Raw genomic sequence first — 19019 nt, forward strand, 5'->3', positions numbered from 1 at the left:
ACATACATATATACATATATTTACTTAAAATTATGTATTCTTTAAAATGATTGGATGTATATGTGCATATATATATTAATAAATGTATAATATATGTATGTATATATATGTAAAACATATTCACACATAATTTGTACACAAATTACTAAATCCAAATTCTAAAATGCATAAAGATACTAAAACTGGTGAACTGATGTAATGCGTCTTATATCATCGGAGACTCATAATAACAGCCATCTCTTACACAGATTCTGCACAGTTACTATGGTAGATATTAACACTCTAAACAAACAGGATGTGTTACAAGTTTATTCATCTGTAACTGGTAGTGTTCTAAGACTTTTATTATTTTTCCTCATCTAATCCTAATCATACCTGAGACCCGACACTATTTTTTAGCCTCTTTTTATATAGCGTGAACAGAGAAACAGTAGGTGGAGGATAATCCAGGCCCACAGCAGCCCAGCCTCAGATTCCAGGCTTCTCTCACGGTGCTCCCAGGATATCTGAGAGACTGACTATTGATGAGGACCACAATCTGTTCCTGGAGACCCGAAGCTCACTCTGTACAACCACAACGCCTCACAGTATCATCTAATCCTGTAGGACAAGGTGTTCAAATGTTTTGTATAGATTTTCTTTAAATTGTGTTTCAGCTCATTTTTAAATCTTTCTCATATAGAATATGCCTCCAAAAGTTTTTAAGAACCAAGGTGGATTCTTAAACCAGAGAGAGAATGAAATTCCAAGTTCTATAACAGAAATTCTATGGAAGTATAATATTTCTCTTAAAATAATTCACTTTTTTGGTGTGTTTTCATAGGCCAGTGACTATGCAAATGTCCATTTTTCTCCATGAAAAGCATTTCATCATCAGATAATCTCAATTCTTCTGCCCCTAGTTTTCTGATAATTCATAGACTTACAGGTAATTTTAAATCTCCATGTATACAGAACAATGGGATTTCCTCCTGTTAGCACAACTGGGTTGATTCACACACACACACACACATACACACACACACACATACACACACAGTCAGTAACTATTCATTTCAATGGGTAGCTTCCTTTGAGGATCCATTAACTTCAAAGCTCTCTTCAGTGGTCCAGGGGGAACCTCATGGAGAACAGCACCTGGATGACCAACCACACTGACATGTCAGGTTTCATCCTGGTGGGACTCTTCAGCCAGACAGAGCACCCAGCTCTCCTTTGTGTGGTCATTTTTGTGATTTTCCTGATGGCCTTGTCTGGAAACAGCATCCTGATCTTTCTGATACACTCCAGCACCCACCTCCACACCCCCATGTACTTTTTCATCAGCCAGTTGTCTCTCATGGATGTGATGTACATTTCCGTCACCATGCCCAAGATGCTCATGGACCAAGTCTTGGGTGTGAATAAGATCTCAGCCCCTGAATGCGGGATGCAGATGTTCCTCTATGTGACCCTAGCAGGTTCAGAGTTTTTCCTTCTAGCCTCCATGGCCTATGATCGCTACGTGGCCATCTGCCATCCTCTCCATTACCCTGTTTTCATGAACCATAGGGTGTGTCTCTCTCTGGCATCTGGCTGCTGGTTTCTGGGCTCGGTGGATGGCTTCTTGTTTACTCCCATCACCATGATGTTCCCCTTCTGCAGATCCCGGGTGATCCATCATTTCTTCTGTGAGGTCCCTGCTGTATTAAAGCTCTCCTGCTCAGACACCTCCCTCTATGAGATTTTCATGTACTTGTGCTGTGTCCTCATGCTCCTCATCCCTGTGACAGTCATTTCAGGCTCCTACTATTTTATCCTCCTCACCATCCACAGGATGAACTCAGCAGAGGCCCGGAAGAAGGCCTTTGCCACATGCTCTTCCCACATGACTGTGGTCATCCTCTTCTATGGGGCTGCCGTTTATACCTACATGCTCCCCAGCTCCTACCACAGCCCTGAGAAGGACATGATGGTATCTGTCTTTTACACCATACTCACTCCTGTGCTAAACCCTTTAATCTACAGTCTGAGGAATAAGGATGTTATGGGAGCTCTGAAGAAAATGTTGAATGGGAGCTTTCAAGAAACTGTAAAGTAAGAAACTTTGATATTAATGTATTTTTCCTTCTCCCTACACATCACAAGTTTAGAATCCTATGCCAACATTAATCCTCAGACTTTCATACCATGGTGTCTCATCTCATTTTCACCCCTCTTTTAAAAAACAAACAAACTAACTAACAAACAAAGCATAGATACAAAACAGAAACAGACTCATAGACATAGAATACAAACTTGTGGTTGCCAAGGGGGCGGGGGGTGGGAAGGGATAGTCTGGGATTTCAAAATGTAGAATAGATAAACAAGATTATACTGTATAGCACAGGGAAATATACACAAGATCTAATGGTAGCTCACAGAGAAAAAAATGTGACAATGAATATATATATGTTCATGTATAACTGAAAAATTGTGCTCTACATTGGAATTTGACACAACATTGTAAAATGATTATAAATCAATAAAAAATGTTAAAAAAAAGAATTCCTTTCCTGTACAAGAAAACTCTTCAATTTTTGAATCCTTCTTCGTTCAAAATGTATTATATAATCATACTGTATTGCTGTTACATGTACTAAAGTTGATAACTACACTATGACTTTATAGATGAATATCTATATTCTTAGGAAACACATAATAAAAGTATTTAAAGGAAAAAGGTCATGAGATGCTATGTAATTGATTTAATGGGGAGGAATGGTGAAGCAAAATGGTACAAAGTCAGTAAGTGGTGAGTCTGGGTAAAGAGTATGTGGCTGTTGCTTTTACCATTCTTGGTCATGCTATTCATATGTAAATACGTAATTATTCCACATAAACAGTTAAAATATCAGTCACCCCCCTTTTGAGTTTGTCTTCTGTTTGGTGACAATGTAAATGACATAATGTCTAGAAAACGTGCTCATTTCAACGTGGCTAATTATTACTGAGACCATCCTCTCTCTGCCCACCTTTGTTCGGGCTAGATTATTTCATGTGGTCCAACCCTGGAGGCATCTATCGGAGAGGTTAATTGTCCTTACCAGGTGGTAGGTTTAGAATGCAGAATTTCATAAGGGACAGAGGGAAAACTATAAACTCTGAATGGCAGAAAAGCTTAGGGGAGTTTCCTTCCATGAGGTGCTATCTGAGCTGAGTTTTTGAAGTATGTAATTTACCACACAAAGAAAGAGAGACAAGATATCAAATATCCAAACTCATTTATTCAAATATTTAATGAGTATCCCCTATGCTATGTTATAACCCAAAATAATAGCTAAATGAGATTAAAATCTGAATGCTATATGGTTGCTGTTCCCAAGGAATTTGAACCTACAGTTTTATATGCAAATAGGTTCAATTAAATACATGGTATGACTTGATATTTATGCAGAAAAGTTACAGCTCATAAAGATGCATCAGTTCTGTCTGTGACATGTAAATTTTGTAAACAAAAGGTTGAGAGCAGACCCTGGAATTCAGTGTTGAATGGTGAGCAGACATTACCCTTGGATGAATTTAGGTGGCTGGGGCCAGGGGAACTCACTCAAGGACAAAGAAAAGAAACCGGGTCAACAAAGGTCAGACAGATTCCCAGGCAGGAGAGTTAACTGCTCCAATAGCTCCTCCTTTCTTGCCTTACTTTATAGACTCATTTCTTGACCTTCTGTGACCCAGAGTTGTACAAACAGCAGTGATATGGTCAGGTTTGTATTTTTGAAATGCTAAATTGGTGGTAATCAACAGGGGAGCTCTGACACTGGAGACAGGGTGGTGAGGCGAGTGAGGATGGGAGCTGAGTGGTGTTGATCTAAGTGGCATGGATCCCGCTTCAACAACAAAGGAACTGGAGGGAAGAATATTTGGAGTAAGAGAGGCCTTGGTGAAACTGTTGCATAAAGACCACAGACATGGTTTTGTGTCTTCCGTTTTCCAGTTGGCTGTGTCCAACTTACTGTTTCAAAAGTACACATTCCCAGTACTTCTTGACACAGTAGATTAGTTCATGACCATAAAATAAACATCTTGCAGTGTTTTGGAAAACAATTTTAGAAAATCAATTCCCTATAAGTTTGATGCAGTAAAACTGAATCAATAAATATTCATTATAAATTTAAATTAATTAAAAACTAGCATCATCCCTCAATTTGCTAAACCAAAATGATGCACGTTTGATGGTTCCATTTACAACACCCTAGAGACATAGGGAACAAAACGGAACAAAATAAAACAAAAAGTGGTATGGAACCATGTTCCTCCAAAGGTTTCTTTTAATTACTCTATCAAATAGAAATAATTTATTTAAACATGTTTTTAGAGCCATAAGTTATAGATGTGTTCAAAATAGAATGTTCCATACCTCTATTGACGAATTTATAAGAACTACGCAGTTCCACTAATATACACACACACTCACACACACACCCTCCACACGTGTGCACGCACGTGCACACACACACACACATTCAGGTATCTCCACAAAATTCTGTGGCATGTAAGGGACCTGGAATTTACTGAACCCCCTTGTAGGGGACTTCACAGACAATGGTATGTTGGGAAGACCATGTTAATGCCAACATGGTGTCCCCAGATTGCAGACAGCAACTGTTCCCTCTCAGCAGATACCCAGTCAGAAGTAGTGCCGACCAACCCTGCTTTTCCAGCAAAAGTAACCAAAAGAAGAGATGCTGATGAAGAAGGAGAAGAAAGAGAGTGATCAGAAAGAGCAGAAATCAGGTGAAGTTAGTATTCTAAGCGGTGTGGGCAGATCCAGGAGACCCAGTTCTGCTCATCGATTAAGAAGGATGAACACTGAGAATTTAGCATTGTATTGGGAAATGATGTTGTCATTGTGGATTTTGGGGAGTGGCCTCAGAGGAGGGATGGGGACAACAGTCTAATTGAAATGAATCAAGAGAAAATGGGAGGCGAGGAATAAAAGAGGAAATGGCCCCATTCAAAGGGTTATTGGAATCAAGGATGTATCACAGGCAAGATAGAATCCCCATGTAGAATTTGCCAAGTGGTGGCTGTTTCTACAGTTTTCTCAAGGCCTGTGGGGAGTTTTATTCAAGGAAAAAGTTCAAGTATTGTACAAATAGAACCCTGAATCCAGTGACTAGTAGATTTCCTTCTCCTGGAGTGTTCTTCCTACTCTTCTCAAGGTCACTTTGTCCTTTCCCCAGCACCATCTATCCAAGACCAACCTCATTGTCTTCCCCAAACTTCTGGAAGACACCCACATCTGTCCCTCTGGACCCCTTGCATGCTCTCTGCACTTGGGGTGCCCACCCTGCCTGTTGTCCCTTTTACACTTGTACTCTTCACAGATGCAACGTGTCCCTCAGTGTCAGCTTCAAATCCCCTCCCTAGAGAGCTCTCCCATCCCGAGTGACCTCTGGCCAGAACCCTCATCTAAAGACTCCCCTTCAAGGCTGCCTGACAAACATTTTGTTCATCTTTTCATCCATCAGGAAGGCTCCAGACAACAAAGATCATGTGGGTCTTTTTTTTGTTTTTTGTACTTTGATCTCATCCCTTTGCCTACTTCTCAACTTCAATGCTTATTGGATGAACGAAGGAACTGCTCTCTCTAGAACAAACTGATTCTCTTAAAAGGTACCTCCTCACTGCTATGGAGTTGCTGTTATGTTAAGTCCACAACAATCTTGCTACTCTAAGAGCAAGGTAGGCACAAAAATGGGGCATCTCAAATAGATCCTTATTGCCCTCTTGTTGCAGATGAGACATTAAAGCCATATGTCCCCAGCTGTGTAGCAACCAGCTGAACTGGGACAGGAAGCGTCTGCTGCCTCTGGGTCTATCCCCAGAGTGATTGGTGACCTCACACTGTAGAAACACCCTGGCCTTATTGGTGTCTCTGTCCAGCCTGTCCTTGTCCCCGTTAGCCAAGTTCCCTGTTGACTTTCAATGATGCCTCCACCTGAACAGTGATTTCTTAGTTAGGCAGCCCAGTGAAGATATTCTTTCTCTTCAGGTCCCTTCCCTTCCCCAGCCCTTGAAGACCTTATGGAAAAATCCCCTCCAGGATCCCCCTGCTTCCTGAGCTCTGCAGGGTCACCCATCCAGGAAAGAATTCTGAGCTCTGCAATCAATGCAGGCATCTGAGCATCCTTACCATCCACAGGGCAACTGCCCTCTATCTCAGAGGTGTTTGTCCTGGTCTCCCAGCACCCCTCCTGCAGAGCAGAGTGAGAACAGGACCCAGACGCACCTAGGCTGGAAGAGGAGTCACCTCTGCCCCTGAGGGGACAAGTGAGGACTTGGCAGTGCTGTTATCTAGTGGCTGGGGAGGTGACTGCTGCTGCAGCTGCTCCTAGGCAAAGCCTGGGACGCCTCAGGATGCAGGAGGGCTCTCCGGCAGAAAATGCTTCGTGCAGGGTTTAGTGCATTTTTTTTAGTTCTGATTTTCAACTTTCCAGTTTTTTCAAGGAAGTCTTTTCCCTTAATTCATGAATAAACCAACAATATCCTTAACCTACTTTTACTGTGTATTCGCAGGGCAATCTTAGCAAGTCATTGACCTCTCAGTCTGAAATATTGGATGAAAAATATCTTCTCTGAGCCTTAGTTTTCTAAAAAACGAGGACATGTATTTCATATAGAAGTTTTCTGTAGGAACTTAATCTGATAATACACATTAAAAAATGGGCATCTTTTAAAAACTACACAAGCAGAATCAGTGACCACCCAACAATAAATGCTTTCAGTGTCTGTCCTGGACTCTCTTATGACGTGTGGGTACGGGAACCCACCTAACTTTATAAGAACACCGGGAGGTTATCATCATCATCATCGTTATCATCATTATTCCCTCCTTCCTCCTCAAAGGAGACAAAGCTAAGACTCAGAAAATTGAAGTTACTTGCCCAAGGCCACCTTCTCAGCCTGTGCTCAGAAAGGCCCAGAACCAGAGCGGCCGTTGGGCAGCGGGAGTTTGCCTTGCTGTCTGCACAGGGACCACCAGCACTGTGGGTTTGCATCACGTCCTTATCTTCCATCCCCTGCACCTCCTCCATCCCTCCTCAACACCCTCCATCAAATCAATGACTCAGCATGATGGGGAAGGGAAAGATAAGCCAGAAAAGTTGAAATTCTGTTCAAGTCAGTGACAACATCTGTGAACCCTTCCTCCCATAAATCTTACAGAAATTCCCAGCGTGTTCAGTATTTCTCACTACAGTTGCTTTTAATTCAGCACTAGGTTTAGGGAAAAAGAGCATATCTGATTCTCATTCTCCTTCAATATTTTTGGCTTATTTTAATTACTGGGGGGAAAAAACTGCACGGCATAGATGGATCACAAATTAAATCAGAGATCTACATTCTCTGCCCAAGCTTGGCAAATATGGGTGAAAACTTGATGTGATTTCTCTTGTGTATTCCCTCATCTCCAAAATGACATAGAACCTTTGTTTTCTTCAACATAAAAAGTGTCTACGAGATTCAAATATTTTGGTCCCTTTTACCATTTTTGCATTAGTTCACTCACATTCATGACTCATTTCAGAAAATGTAGGATTTGAAGGATCCGATCCAAGCCTTTGAAAATTAACTGAACCCAGTGGCAACTTACTTAACAGCAAATAACTTAACAGCAAATAAACTTAAATCACATTTAGAAGACAATTACAACATTTATATTTGCTAGATGTTTGGCTTTTTTTCCATTGATGTTCTATCATATTAGGTACTTTTTTGTTTGTATATATTTGAGAATTTCAATAACGTATGTAGTCTTTTTACTTAATGTTCTACTTTATTTTCAGTACTTCTAATAAGGATTTATCATTCTTTTAAAATCAAATATCATTATTCCTTAGATTTTTTTTGTTGTTTGTCAGTGTGAATACATTGTACATTGAGTTCATTTCAAAAAAATTTTAACTTAATTGTATCAGTTGCACATTATTTCCTTATCATTCTAGCAGTTTCTTTTGTATGTTTGCACTGTACCTGATTCACAAATGTATCACAAGATCAAGAAAAAATATTTTTAAAAATAAATTAGGAAAAATAAGGTTTTCTTTATAATTCAGGGTCTCTCCCCTGACCAACTTCAATTGATATAATGACCTGGAGTTTCAAGATTTATTTCCGGGTAGTAAAAACTGAAAGGCACATATTTCCTTAGCATAAAATAGTCATCATTTTGGTAATAACATAAATTAATGATAGTAACAACTAGTCACTTTGAATGCATTTACTAATGTGATCCTCATCCCACGCCTCTTAGCTCCAATTAGCCACTGACTGTTTATATTTTGATTACTAGTATCTCAGTGATTCCTAATATAATGCCTGGCACATAGTATGCACTTTAAATTTGGTTTTTTGGTTGATCTGTCTGTTCAGATCAGTAATCTCAATTTCTTCATATAAAATAATGATAACTTCATCATATAATACGCCGTTGACATTTCCTTACTTTCTTCCCATGGTCACAGCAAGAATCCACCCCGTAACTCATAGGCTGATGTCCCCAGAGAGAAACTGACCATATCAAGGGATGACGATTGATTAGTTTAAAATACGGAATGGAATACTTTATACCCAAGGCTTACTTTGTAATGATGAAAGTGATGATGGCGGTGGTGTTGCTACATCTGTTTTAGTTGTTTTACAGAAATTCTGGTCTACAAATGCACATACATGCACATATACATGCATATAGACCAGAATCAGCAGAGAAAACCCCACACAAGAATGGTGAAATAGACACTCTTGTCATGTATTTCTACTAAGTGTTATAAAATTCATCTTGGGGTTTATTTAGCAATATAGATTTCTATCCCTTGACTCATGAATTAGTAGTGGTGTATTAGAAAAAACAGTGGTGTATTAGAAAAATATATATATATACTGGTGTATTAGCAACTCCACTTCTTGAAAACTCTTCTAAAGAAGTAGATTTGAACACAACTATTTCTGTACAGTTATCCAATGCCCTGCTGTGCACAATGGCCAAAATATGAATCAGCCTGGGACACTAGTTACAATCGTTTCTCTTTACCATGAAACCATTAACGTCAGATTGCAGGTGGCAACACTAGTTACGATACACAGTAAAGAGAAAGTAAATACACACTGAATAATATAACCTAGCTAAGTTCCATCCATTCCTAAGCATATACAACAAAATATAACACTGGTTCTTTGGTGGAATGACAGGTGATATTAATATTGTTTTATTTAGTGTCCCTGATTATTACATTTCCCATTTCAGGTGGTCACAGGAAGTATTCATCCCAGACCTGAGTGTGATGTTGTCAGAAAAAAAAAGAATGAGCATGTCTAAACTTTCCAGTTGACTGGCACACTTTGCTTTATGTATTAAAGTAATGAAGTATTGTCCATTTTTTTCAAATTTTTCACATGAATTTTTGCTTTAAAAAATAAAGCAAAGGCTTATTTTTTTTAAACAAAAGTTTCACTCTGACTTCTAATCTAGGATAAAGCAATGTTCATCAACTTGATATTTGACCAGGCATTCAAGAGGGTTTGATGACAATCATTTCTGTAAATTGGATTCTTATAGGCAAAAACTTTCCCCATAGATTTTCTTACAAATTTGGCCAGTGATGTTACTGGCGATTACACGAGTTGTTTTGCTATCATTTAGTCAACGAATGATCCATATCAGAAAGTTGCTTCACAAAAGAAAAAAAAATGTAAGAATTAGAGTTCATGATTGTTACGGAAGTGAGAAAAAAAAGATGACCAACTTTTCTCCTTACTTTGCTGGTTTTCCCACTATTACTAATTTGCTCTCCAGGGGAATAAAATACATAATGTGATGTGATGAAACATTCAGAAAACAGCTGTTCTCAAGCTGATTGAAAAAAAAAACTGGAGAGAAGTCAGACTAATCCTTTCAGCTTTAGAGCACTTTCTTTGCTTGCCATTTAGACTTTTGGGTTAAATTTCTCAGGATCAACCAGAATCAGTTTAATTAATATCCCCTCTGGATTCTTAGAAGGAGACCTCACCATGAGAGCTCTCAGGATGGTCATGGTATCATTCTAAAGGTTATTTAAACTCTTCCTGCTTTAGTTCCCTGCTGCTGTGTGCCCCAAATTGTCTGTGGCACTGAAGTATGAAATACATGGCTTCAGTTATATTGATCATCTTTAAATACTTCTAACTTGGTCATCTTTAAATACTTCTAACTAACAATCTGTTTTGATTCTCTGGGTCTTTCAACCTGGATCTCCTGTCGTCTTTTCAAGGACGGCAAGAAGCCAATGTGGAGACAGAAAACAGGAAAACCAAAGAGGTTCCATTTTATCTTTCAGTTTCTAAGGTCTTATCTTTTGTGAAGTTGTCTGTAACTAATCTTGCTTTTAACTAACATTCCTCTCTCTAAATATATTATACCTGCAAGTGATACATTGCCATCAGCTTTTATCTCCATCCTCAGGGTAAGAAAGCCTCTTGGCTCTCATGGATAATACATATGGGGGCCAGAAAGAATTCATAATAAATGTACTGGTTTGTGACAATTTACATATCTTTTGCATATTCATTTTTTGTGCATATTCAAACTTGCTGTTACATAAGCTTGGAGCACAAAGACTTTGGTGATGAAAACGTAATTAAATTGAATAGTATTGGAAATTAGAAATTTTGGTGGAAGTATAAGGAAGACAGGATGCTTTACCTTTAGAAGACTGGGTTGGAAATGGATAAAATAGAATCCAGGAAAGTAGAGGCACATAATTTTGACTGAATTGAATAAAGCCAAAACTGTGGACAAAAACCTAGCTGTCAAACCTAAAAAACATAGACTATTATTTTAGCTATTTCTGCGTACTCGCAAAGTATTCATTTAGCATTCTTAAATATTTATTTTTCAGGTAATAAAGAAATATTTACAGTTAAATGGGGTGGGGTCAGCAGTTGGGCAGAAATAATCATAGAAACACTTGGATTAGACTTCAAGTTTTCTGTTGCTTCAATTACAAAATAGCCACTCACTTGTGTGAAACCAGCATCACTGTTTCACACAAAAAATAATCAACTGGTAATTAACACTGCTAGCTTTGCTATGGAGCCACTCACTATATCATGATCTGGTTATGTTTATTGCATTTTGTGGACCGTTCTGGGCACAGCAGGCAGCAGCACCCAGAAGATGGGAGCCCTCTTCCCAGATAGTTGTGGCTGTCAGTCGGTCAGATCTTGTTAGTCAAGCTGTGTTGAAAGCGCAGGCTTAACACAACTTTTGATGTTAGACAGAAACACCTGGCCAACACCATCACCTTTCTGCTTGGTGTCAAAGCTGTCTTTCCTTTCCACAGACCAGTTTTGTTCTGACTTAAGAGGTCTTTGAATTTAGATCTTCGGTACCATGTGATATCATAGAGGCTATAAAAGGAATTAGTCACATCCTTTGTCCCCTCACGTACAAGCTTGAAATGGGAAAATATTAGCCATAGGAATCATTACGTTTTTGGAGTAATCTGTTGATATACAGACCACCTAGTAAGTGCAAGACTGCGCTAATGGCCATGACTATAAAAACCATTTGGAAGATGACTTGACTGTCAAAAATCTCACACTGTAGTTGGAACGCGAGAAATACACAACGAACGAAAACATTGGGCAGAAAGCCGTGAGCTGTGGAAACAAGTTGAAGACATGTCATGGGCGCAAATGGGGAGCAGTGTTCTTCCTATCAGAAATTTAAGAGCATCACAAAGAGATTGAAAGTGTTATGGAACTCTGATCATCAGAGTCTATCTGATTTGGAAAAGCATGACATACAAAGTGCATAGTACGCTGTAAGTAAAATAAACCAGACTGTAAGATGTTCTGGTAAAATGTCTTCCTGATTCTTCAATCTCCATTCAATTTAGCACCTCCTGTGGGTTTTTCTGCTTCCTTAAGCCTGATTTCTGCCCTCAGTTTCATTCTTCCCTATCTGAGTGCAAAACACACTAAACCAACTATGGGTGATGAAAGTTTTTCTAGGCATACATATTTCTGTAAAAGAATATTAATGTGTTTTTTACTCAAAAATATATTATGCACATATTTACATGACAGGAAAACTAATCTACATTATTAGTATCAAAGGGTCCAAGGTAAGGAGTATAATGTTTAATTTCGTCAGTCTGGTGATGTTGATCACTTACACTGTTTTCAGTTTATTTTCACAATCAAAATGATGATTAATGCATTTGCATATAATCACATCTTCGTACTATATATTTCCCTAGAATAAATTCATAACATTAGAGTGTAGATCTTTTAAAAATTGATAAATATTGCCAGACACTTCCAGAAATTTTGTTGTAATTTATAGTCACACTAGCAGTACGTGGGACTGCACGAGTCCACTTCTTCACGTAGAAAACCCTAAAATGTTACTGTCATTCTTTAAACGTATTTTTTTTCTGATTCCAAAACAAGGTTTCTTTGTTAAAGGGCTTCAAACATTACATAAAAGCTTCATTTTAGAAATGTATTGATTTCTTTTATTTAAGTTTTTGGAGTCACCTGGGCTAAAGATTGTGAGTTCAAAGAAAAGCTGTATTCTTTATCTCTAGGATGCAATTTTCTTGTCTCTATAAAGAAGGCAATGCTTTACCACTGTTAGGTCTTCAGCTGGGGCGCTTCAACAAAAAGACGTATTAATAAAAGAAAAACAAATTATTAATACATGTAGCTTACCATACACAGGAGAAATCTCAACCCAAAAGTAACTCAAAGCCATTGGCTTACAACTGTGGCATATGTAGCAACTTCAGCGAAGAAAAATACATTTGTAGAAAAATAGTAAGACTAAGGGAAGCAGTTTTATGCTTCTGTGAGTGGCAAGCTGTGGGAGTATAATGTAAGGGAGGAAATGAATAAGGTTTGCAGTTTCCTGCTGAGTCTGTCTCCAATAATAGATTGTGTATCCTGCCTTTAGAAAGAAAAGAAGGAGCTGTTCCCTAGTTTGCTACTTTTAATTGCCTTCAGCTCAAGATAAGTTTTATGTCAATGATGCATCTTTTAGGGTGACGTAGTCTGTTTTCTTTCATTGTTGTATGTGCATTCTGAAATCCATCTTTTAAAAAATCGTATGTGCAACATTTACCAATGTGCTATAATCTGTGTGCATTTTTTTTTCAGGGGCTAGGGGCGTTTATTTCTAAACACGCTTTTTTATCCAGTTGTTCAGTCTCTGCATTTTTCATTGGTCCCCCAGAGGTTGAAGTACTGCCATTTTTTAGCATTGTTCCCTCTGGACAGTTAGCACATCCTCGTTCTGTCAGATCAAATTTAGAACCATTTTACCAAGTTTCTCCAGAAAAATTCCTACTGGGATTTTAATTAGAATTGCATTTTATTAGTTTTACACTTTTATCCAAGTTTGACACATTACCAACTATTTCAGCATTTCTGTTAATATTATGTACAGATATTTTGCTAACATCTTTGTTATTATGAACAGTATGTTAACATGTAATTAGGGCATTTTATGCTGTCACTGACACCAGAGAGGGTCCTCTCTGAGGAAAGTATACACCTGAGCTGAAAAGAGGCCAGAGAAACCAGATAAAGTGGGGAGAATTGTGTTCCAGGCAGGGGGTGCTCCTGAGTCAGGCTAGTTTCTGGGAGGTAAGAGCCAGGAATTGACAGATCCCTGGAAAGCAGAGGGCCAAGGGTCCAAGCCACTGAGGGCCAGGCAAACCACATTCAGGACTTTTACCTGTAGCTCAAAAACAATGCAGCGACTTGACGGGCTTTAAGAGAGAAGGAGTAGGCTTATATGAGCCGGTTCTTAGATGTGCTATTCTTAACGTACTGCTGGGTTTAATGACATATTAATTTGGGGAATTTTAATCTACATGTATAAGTGAAATTGATTTACAATTAGGAAGGACTGTGTTTTGCAAGCTATACAGATTTATAAAATAAGTGGGGATAAAACCCATATCTTTCTACACACTGCAATAATTTTGAAATTCTCTGTTCTAAGAAGATTTTTATAGAATGCTTTCTAAACTAGGAACTTGAGGGACACATAGCTCTATTAAAATATTTTACTTAATTTTTTCCAAATTTTGTGGATCTTGTTAACAATTTTCTTAGCAATTTGGATATATATGCGTTCTATTTATTTATAGTTATACATGCATATTATGCCTATAGACACACATCTAGAGTATATATTTGAAACTAATCTTTATCAAAATATTCACTATATTAATACAATGTTGAAATAACATCCTATCACAAATATTTTGCTATTTTTCTCATATCTGTGGTTAGATCATTTTTCTCATTCTTAATTCATTCTTAATTCTTAATCTCATCCTTTTTTTTCCCCAAAATATCATTAGCCTAGTCAGAAGTTGGTCTACTTTGTTTCAATTTTAAAGAATAACCTCTTTATATATGCAGTCTATGCATTTTAGAGTCCATGAATATCTATTTAAAACTGGTATATTCTCTTCCTCATCTTTAAATTTATTTTGTGGATATATTTCTAACTTACTAGGTTAAACCTTTATTTACACCACATATTTTTCATATAAAAATGCTTTATTGAGTGCTATACAATTTTGTCTGAGTACCTCTTTGGCTATGTCCTATAGGCTTTCATTCATAGTATTTTGATTTAAGTACAAGTTTGAGTGTCTTTTTGCCCTGAGTAGTGGTTGGCATATATTTATATATTTTAAATTAGATTTAAACCTATCATTATTTCATAATTCTAACATATTTTACTTTAAAAGATTGTCCTTTAGAAACTAATAGAACATATTAAGCACATAAAATATCTCCATTTATAACGTGAATAATAGAATTACCTCTTTTCTCCATCTGTAGTATTGACTTATATTTTTATATTCATTCTTTTTTTTTTTTTCATCTTTTCAGTCTGTCTTTTTCTGTTTGGTACTTTTTCTGATTTGCTTCCTTAAAGAGTGAGCCTTTTCTTTAAAAGGAAGTGTTTCTACCCCATATGTTGATATCAAATTAGCTGTTTCCTGTCTAATCTCATTATATGCTTTTACCTCCTGCCTTTCTATATTATGTAATTTTCTAGTGTTTTTTGAACACACACACACATCCTCGTGTCTGACTTTAATACTCGGCCTGGTTTTGTTAGTGCTTTTCAGAATTGTGCTTTTCCTTGTAGCTCTCTTTTGTTCCACTCATGAGTGAGAAAATCTATCTTCTCTGGCTCGTTTGCTGAGAGAATCATGTTAAACTCTTGATGGTTGTGTGTTTAATTATTTCCCATCTGTCCCTTCCATTAGAATATATGTTCCGAGATAGAGTGTACATTGTTGTTGTATCATAGCTCCTCCACCAACAGATCACAATAAATAGTGGAATGAATGAATAAAAAAATAACTTCATGCAAGCTACATTCTGGTACTCCCTAATTTTCCATCCTATGTAAATTGAATCTGTTTTTTATATAAAATTTTCATTACATATTCTGTTCGTTTTTGTTCTTTTGGGAAGGGAGATTTAGGGTGCTTTGTTTATGTATTTATGTATATATGTATGTATTTATTTATTTAACTGAGGTACCGGGGACTGAACCCAGGACCTCGTGCATGCTAAGCATGCATTCTACCACTGAGCTATACCCTCCCCCACTTTAATTACATTTTCATACCTTGCAATAGATCTTTGTTGTTAAGCGTTATTTTGAATTTGAGCAAGTTTGTAATCATATTTACATTCCTTTTAAACATATCTATTTAAACTGAATTCATTGTCCACTGTAAGGAACAGTTTGCAATTTCTTCTCTATTCTTACTTCTCAATTTTGTTTCACCTATACAAATATCTGGATATATGTTAATGTTTATTCCCTATTAACACGTTTTAGAATATCTTCCTTTTTGATTCACATATTACTGACAATTCAAGTGTATCTAGTAATATGGACAATAGTTCTTATTAGGCAGGTAACGCATTTGAGGTACCAGCTTACTGATGTGTGCTAACTGATTTAGACCTTGCAAATTGTGTCATTTCTGTCATTACAGAGAAGATGGGGGGACAGAGGCAAAAACATTTACATGGTGAGGAAAGGATGACACTTAATTATAGATCAAGGAACTGGAACCATAGAGAACCCCTACTTCAAAATGCTGTTCCTAGACCAGCAACCTGACTGTCAGCTCCACTCACTTATGGTTACATTACCTGCTCCTTCCTATAGAACAACTCATGTTTGCAATGGTTAATATTATGCACCCCCACCCAAGTAATTCACAAATTAGATCTGGCCTTTGAAGACTGGTAAATGGTAAAGCTAATAAGGAATTTTTGAAAGGGATTCCTTTATTCTCATTATATATTCAATATGCAAATGTACTGCCCATAGTGTGGATTTCCCTCCAGCTGTTGAGACCTTTCAGGGTTTCCTGCTACCCTGTACCTAACATAGTCCTTCAGACACTTCTTTCAGGTACCATGTCTAAGGCTTATGACCAACCAAATTAGGATGCCCTTGAGAGCGAAAGGGGGCAGGACTCACGCTAAACCAGAAAGGACCCAGGGACAGAATATGTAACTCGGACTGCCCCAGACTAACCTAGATGGAATTTCTCCTGTTGTAAAGCCTTCAAAGTCCACAAAACTGCAGAATAAAGAGGAGGAATCATTGGCTCATATGCACAAAAGGGAAACTGAAAAAGAAAAAATCAGAATGAACATGTGTTTAAGTGTTAAACAGATGGTTACAAGCTGTCAGTTGCATCTTAATTCTCAACAGATATTTAAAAATAATTTTGGCCCTTGACCTTGGCTAACACATCTTAAAAATCTGTCCTCTGACACCTCACTACCCTCTTCATTCATGATGTTCTGCATGAAATGTCTTGAATATAATAAGCTCCTTTCTGCTTTAGGGACTTTAAAGTTGCTCTTCAGTCTGCAGGAATACCCTTCTCTCTAACTTTCACATGACTGCTCATTTGTCGTCCTTCATTATCCATGGTAAACTTTTTCCTTGTAGTATTTCTTACTACCCAGAGCCATCATTGTCCTTTATTAATTCACTCTCATTCTCCCACAACTAAATCCATAACTCACATGAAACATTTCCTCTTTTGTTTGCAACAGTAACTCTAGAGCTTAGAAACTCTGTATAAGTTGTTCGCCATAACTAAAGGTTGGTGTGTGATTGATTGAAAAATCAACAAATGAGTGAAGGTACAAATAAGGATGAGTGACTGATAAATAGTCAGATGGCCAAAGCTGTGATCCAATTCATTACAGTTCATTATAGTTTTCAATCATATCTACAACTTAATGGTTATTTTCTGATGAGGTTGATCGGTTTTAAAATTGTCACAAAAATTCTCAATTCAGTGGAACATCTTACTGAACTGTAGGTTTATTTGAAATGATTAAATCAATTGTTTTGCAGTAGTATCCACATTTCAAATAAATGGAGCCAACTCCAGGGGAAGATCCTCTCTGTGGCCCAGATGTTCTGAAATAATAATTAAACTTGCTTAAACCAAGTGTTAATTGCCAGATGACCATTCATCTTCATGCCATGGGGACCAAATTTTAGAACTGCTTTTCAGTAAGAAGAAATAACCACAAATGAGGAAGCTGCAGGCTCACCCCCCTCACACTCAAAAAACAATATTCTTGATATCAGTTATATAAAACATTTTAATTCAGTCATGCTTGTACAGACATTTTTAATGGTTCGTTTTATCTACCGCAGTTTTCATTAACCCCAGACTTCTTTTCTTATGCCTCCAGGTCCAACTCAACACCATGGATGAAGATAATAAGACATTTTTCAGTGACTTCACCCTCACAGGGCTCTTCACTAACAATAAAGCCTCTGGTTTCCTTTTCAGCATCATTTGTGCCATCTTCTTCATGGCCATGATAGCTAATGGGGTCATGATCTTCCTGATCCACATGGACCCTCACCTCCACACCCCCATGTACTTCCTGCTCAGCCACCTCTCTCTCATTGACATGATGTACATCTCCACCATTGTTCCCAAGATGCTGGTCGATTATCTCAGGGACAAGAGGACCATTTCCTTCGTTGCCTGTACAGCCCAGTACTTCCTCTATATGGGCCTTGTAGGGGCTGAATTTTTCCTGCTGGGACTGATGGCCTATGACCGATACGTGGCCATCTGCAATCCCCTCCGCTATTCTGCTCTCATGAGCCCTCGGATCTGTTGGATAATCTTGGCCAGCTCTTGGTTTGGTGGTACTTTGGACAGCTTCCTCCTCACGCCTATCACCATGAGTCTCCCGTTCTGTGCTTCGCACAAGATCAATCACTTCTTCTGTGAGGCACCCACCATGCTGAGGCTGGCTTGCGGTGACAAAGCTGCCTATGAAATGGTGATGTACCTTTGCTGTGTCGTGATGCTGCTTATCCCCTTCTCTGTGGTGCTCGTGTCCTATACCAGGGTTCTCACCACAGTGCACCAGATGAAGTCAGCAGAAGGGAAGAAGAAGGCCTTTGCCACCTGCTCCTCACACATGATGGTGGTGATGTTGTTCTATGGGGCCGCCCTGTACACATACATGCTTCCCCAATCATACCACACCCCAATCAAAGACAAAGTCTTCTCTGCCTTCTACACTATCCTCACTCCCTTGCTAAACCCTCTCATCTATAGCCTGAGAAACAGAGATGTGACTGGGGCCTTTAGGAGGGTTTTGGCAAGATGTCAAGGGCCCTGCGGTGGGACAGTAGGAGAATTCTGACAATCTAAATTCTCCATGCCTGCTCAGGGGGGAATGGGGTTATGCCATGGATACTACAGATAATGCTTGCAGCAACCAATGCCAGTTATGTCAAAAGGTCCATCAGCAGTACTCTTATCAAAAATGTGAAGCCATTGTAACATCTGTGCTTTGATAATGCAAGAATGCTATAAACACTACTGAGCCAGTCTACTGAAACCAGGTTGTGGTGAAGGAGCGTGCAGCATTTATCGCAGGCCACCAATCCAGGAGAATGGGCATCTAGC

At 38.3% G+C, this 19019-nt stretch overlaps 2 protein-coding genes across 2 annotated transcripts; both read left to right on the top strand.

The window, feature by feature from the left end:
• The first annotated feature begins 1110 nt into the window (after window positions 1-1110).
• Window positions 1111-2117, top strand: LOC140689320 (olfactory receptor 2T29-like). The gene has a single exon (XM_072949755.1). It carries the CDS (start codon window positions 1124-1126, stop codon window positions 2078-2080), a length of 957 nt encoding a protein of 318 aa, XP_072805856.1. The 5' UTR covers window positions 1111-1123; the 3' UTR covers window positions 2081-2117.
• A 15676-nt stretch (window positions 2118-17793) lies between these two features.
• Window positions 17794-18753, top strand: LOC140690432 (olfactory receptor 2T6-like). Its single transcript, XM_072952153.1, has one exon. It carries the CDS (start codon window positions 17794-17796, stop codon window positions 18751-18753), a length of 960 nt encoding a protein of 319 aa, XP_072808254.1.
• The last annotated feature ends 266 nt before the right edge of the window (window positions 18754-19019 follow it).

This window comes from Vicugna pacos, chromosome 3 (assembly GCF_048564905.1).
Source record: "Vicugna pacos chromosome 3, VicPac4, whole genome shotgun sequence".
Taxonomy (NCBI): Eukaryota; Metazoa; Chordata; class Mammalia; order Artiodactyla; family Camelidae; genus Vicugna; species Vicugna pacos.

Coding starts and splice junctions, on each gene's coding strand:
- LOC140690432 (XM_072952153.1), top strand. CDS start 17,794: ATGGATGAAGATAATAAGACATTTTTCAGTGACTTCACCCTCACAGGG.
- LOC140689320 (XM_072949755.1), top strand. CDS start 1,124: ATGGAGAACAGCACCTGGATGACCAACCACACTGACATGTCAGGTTTC.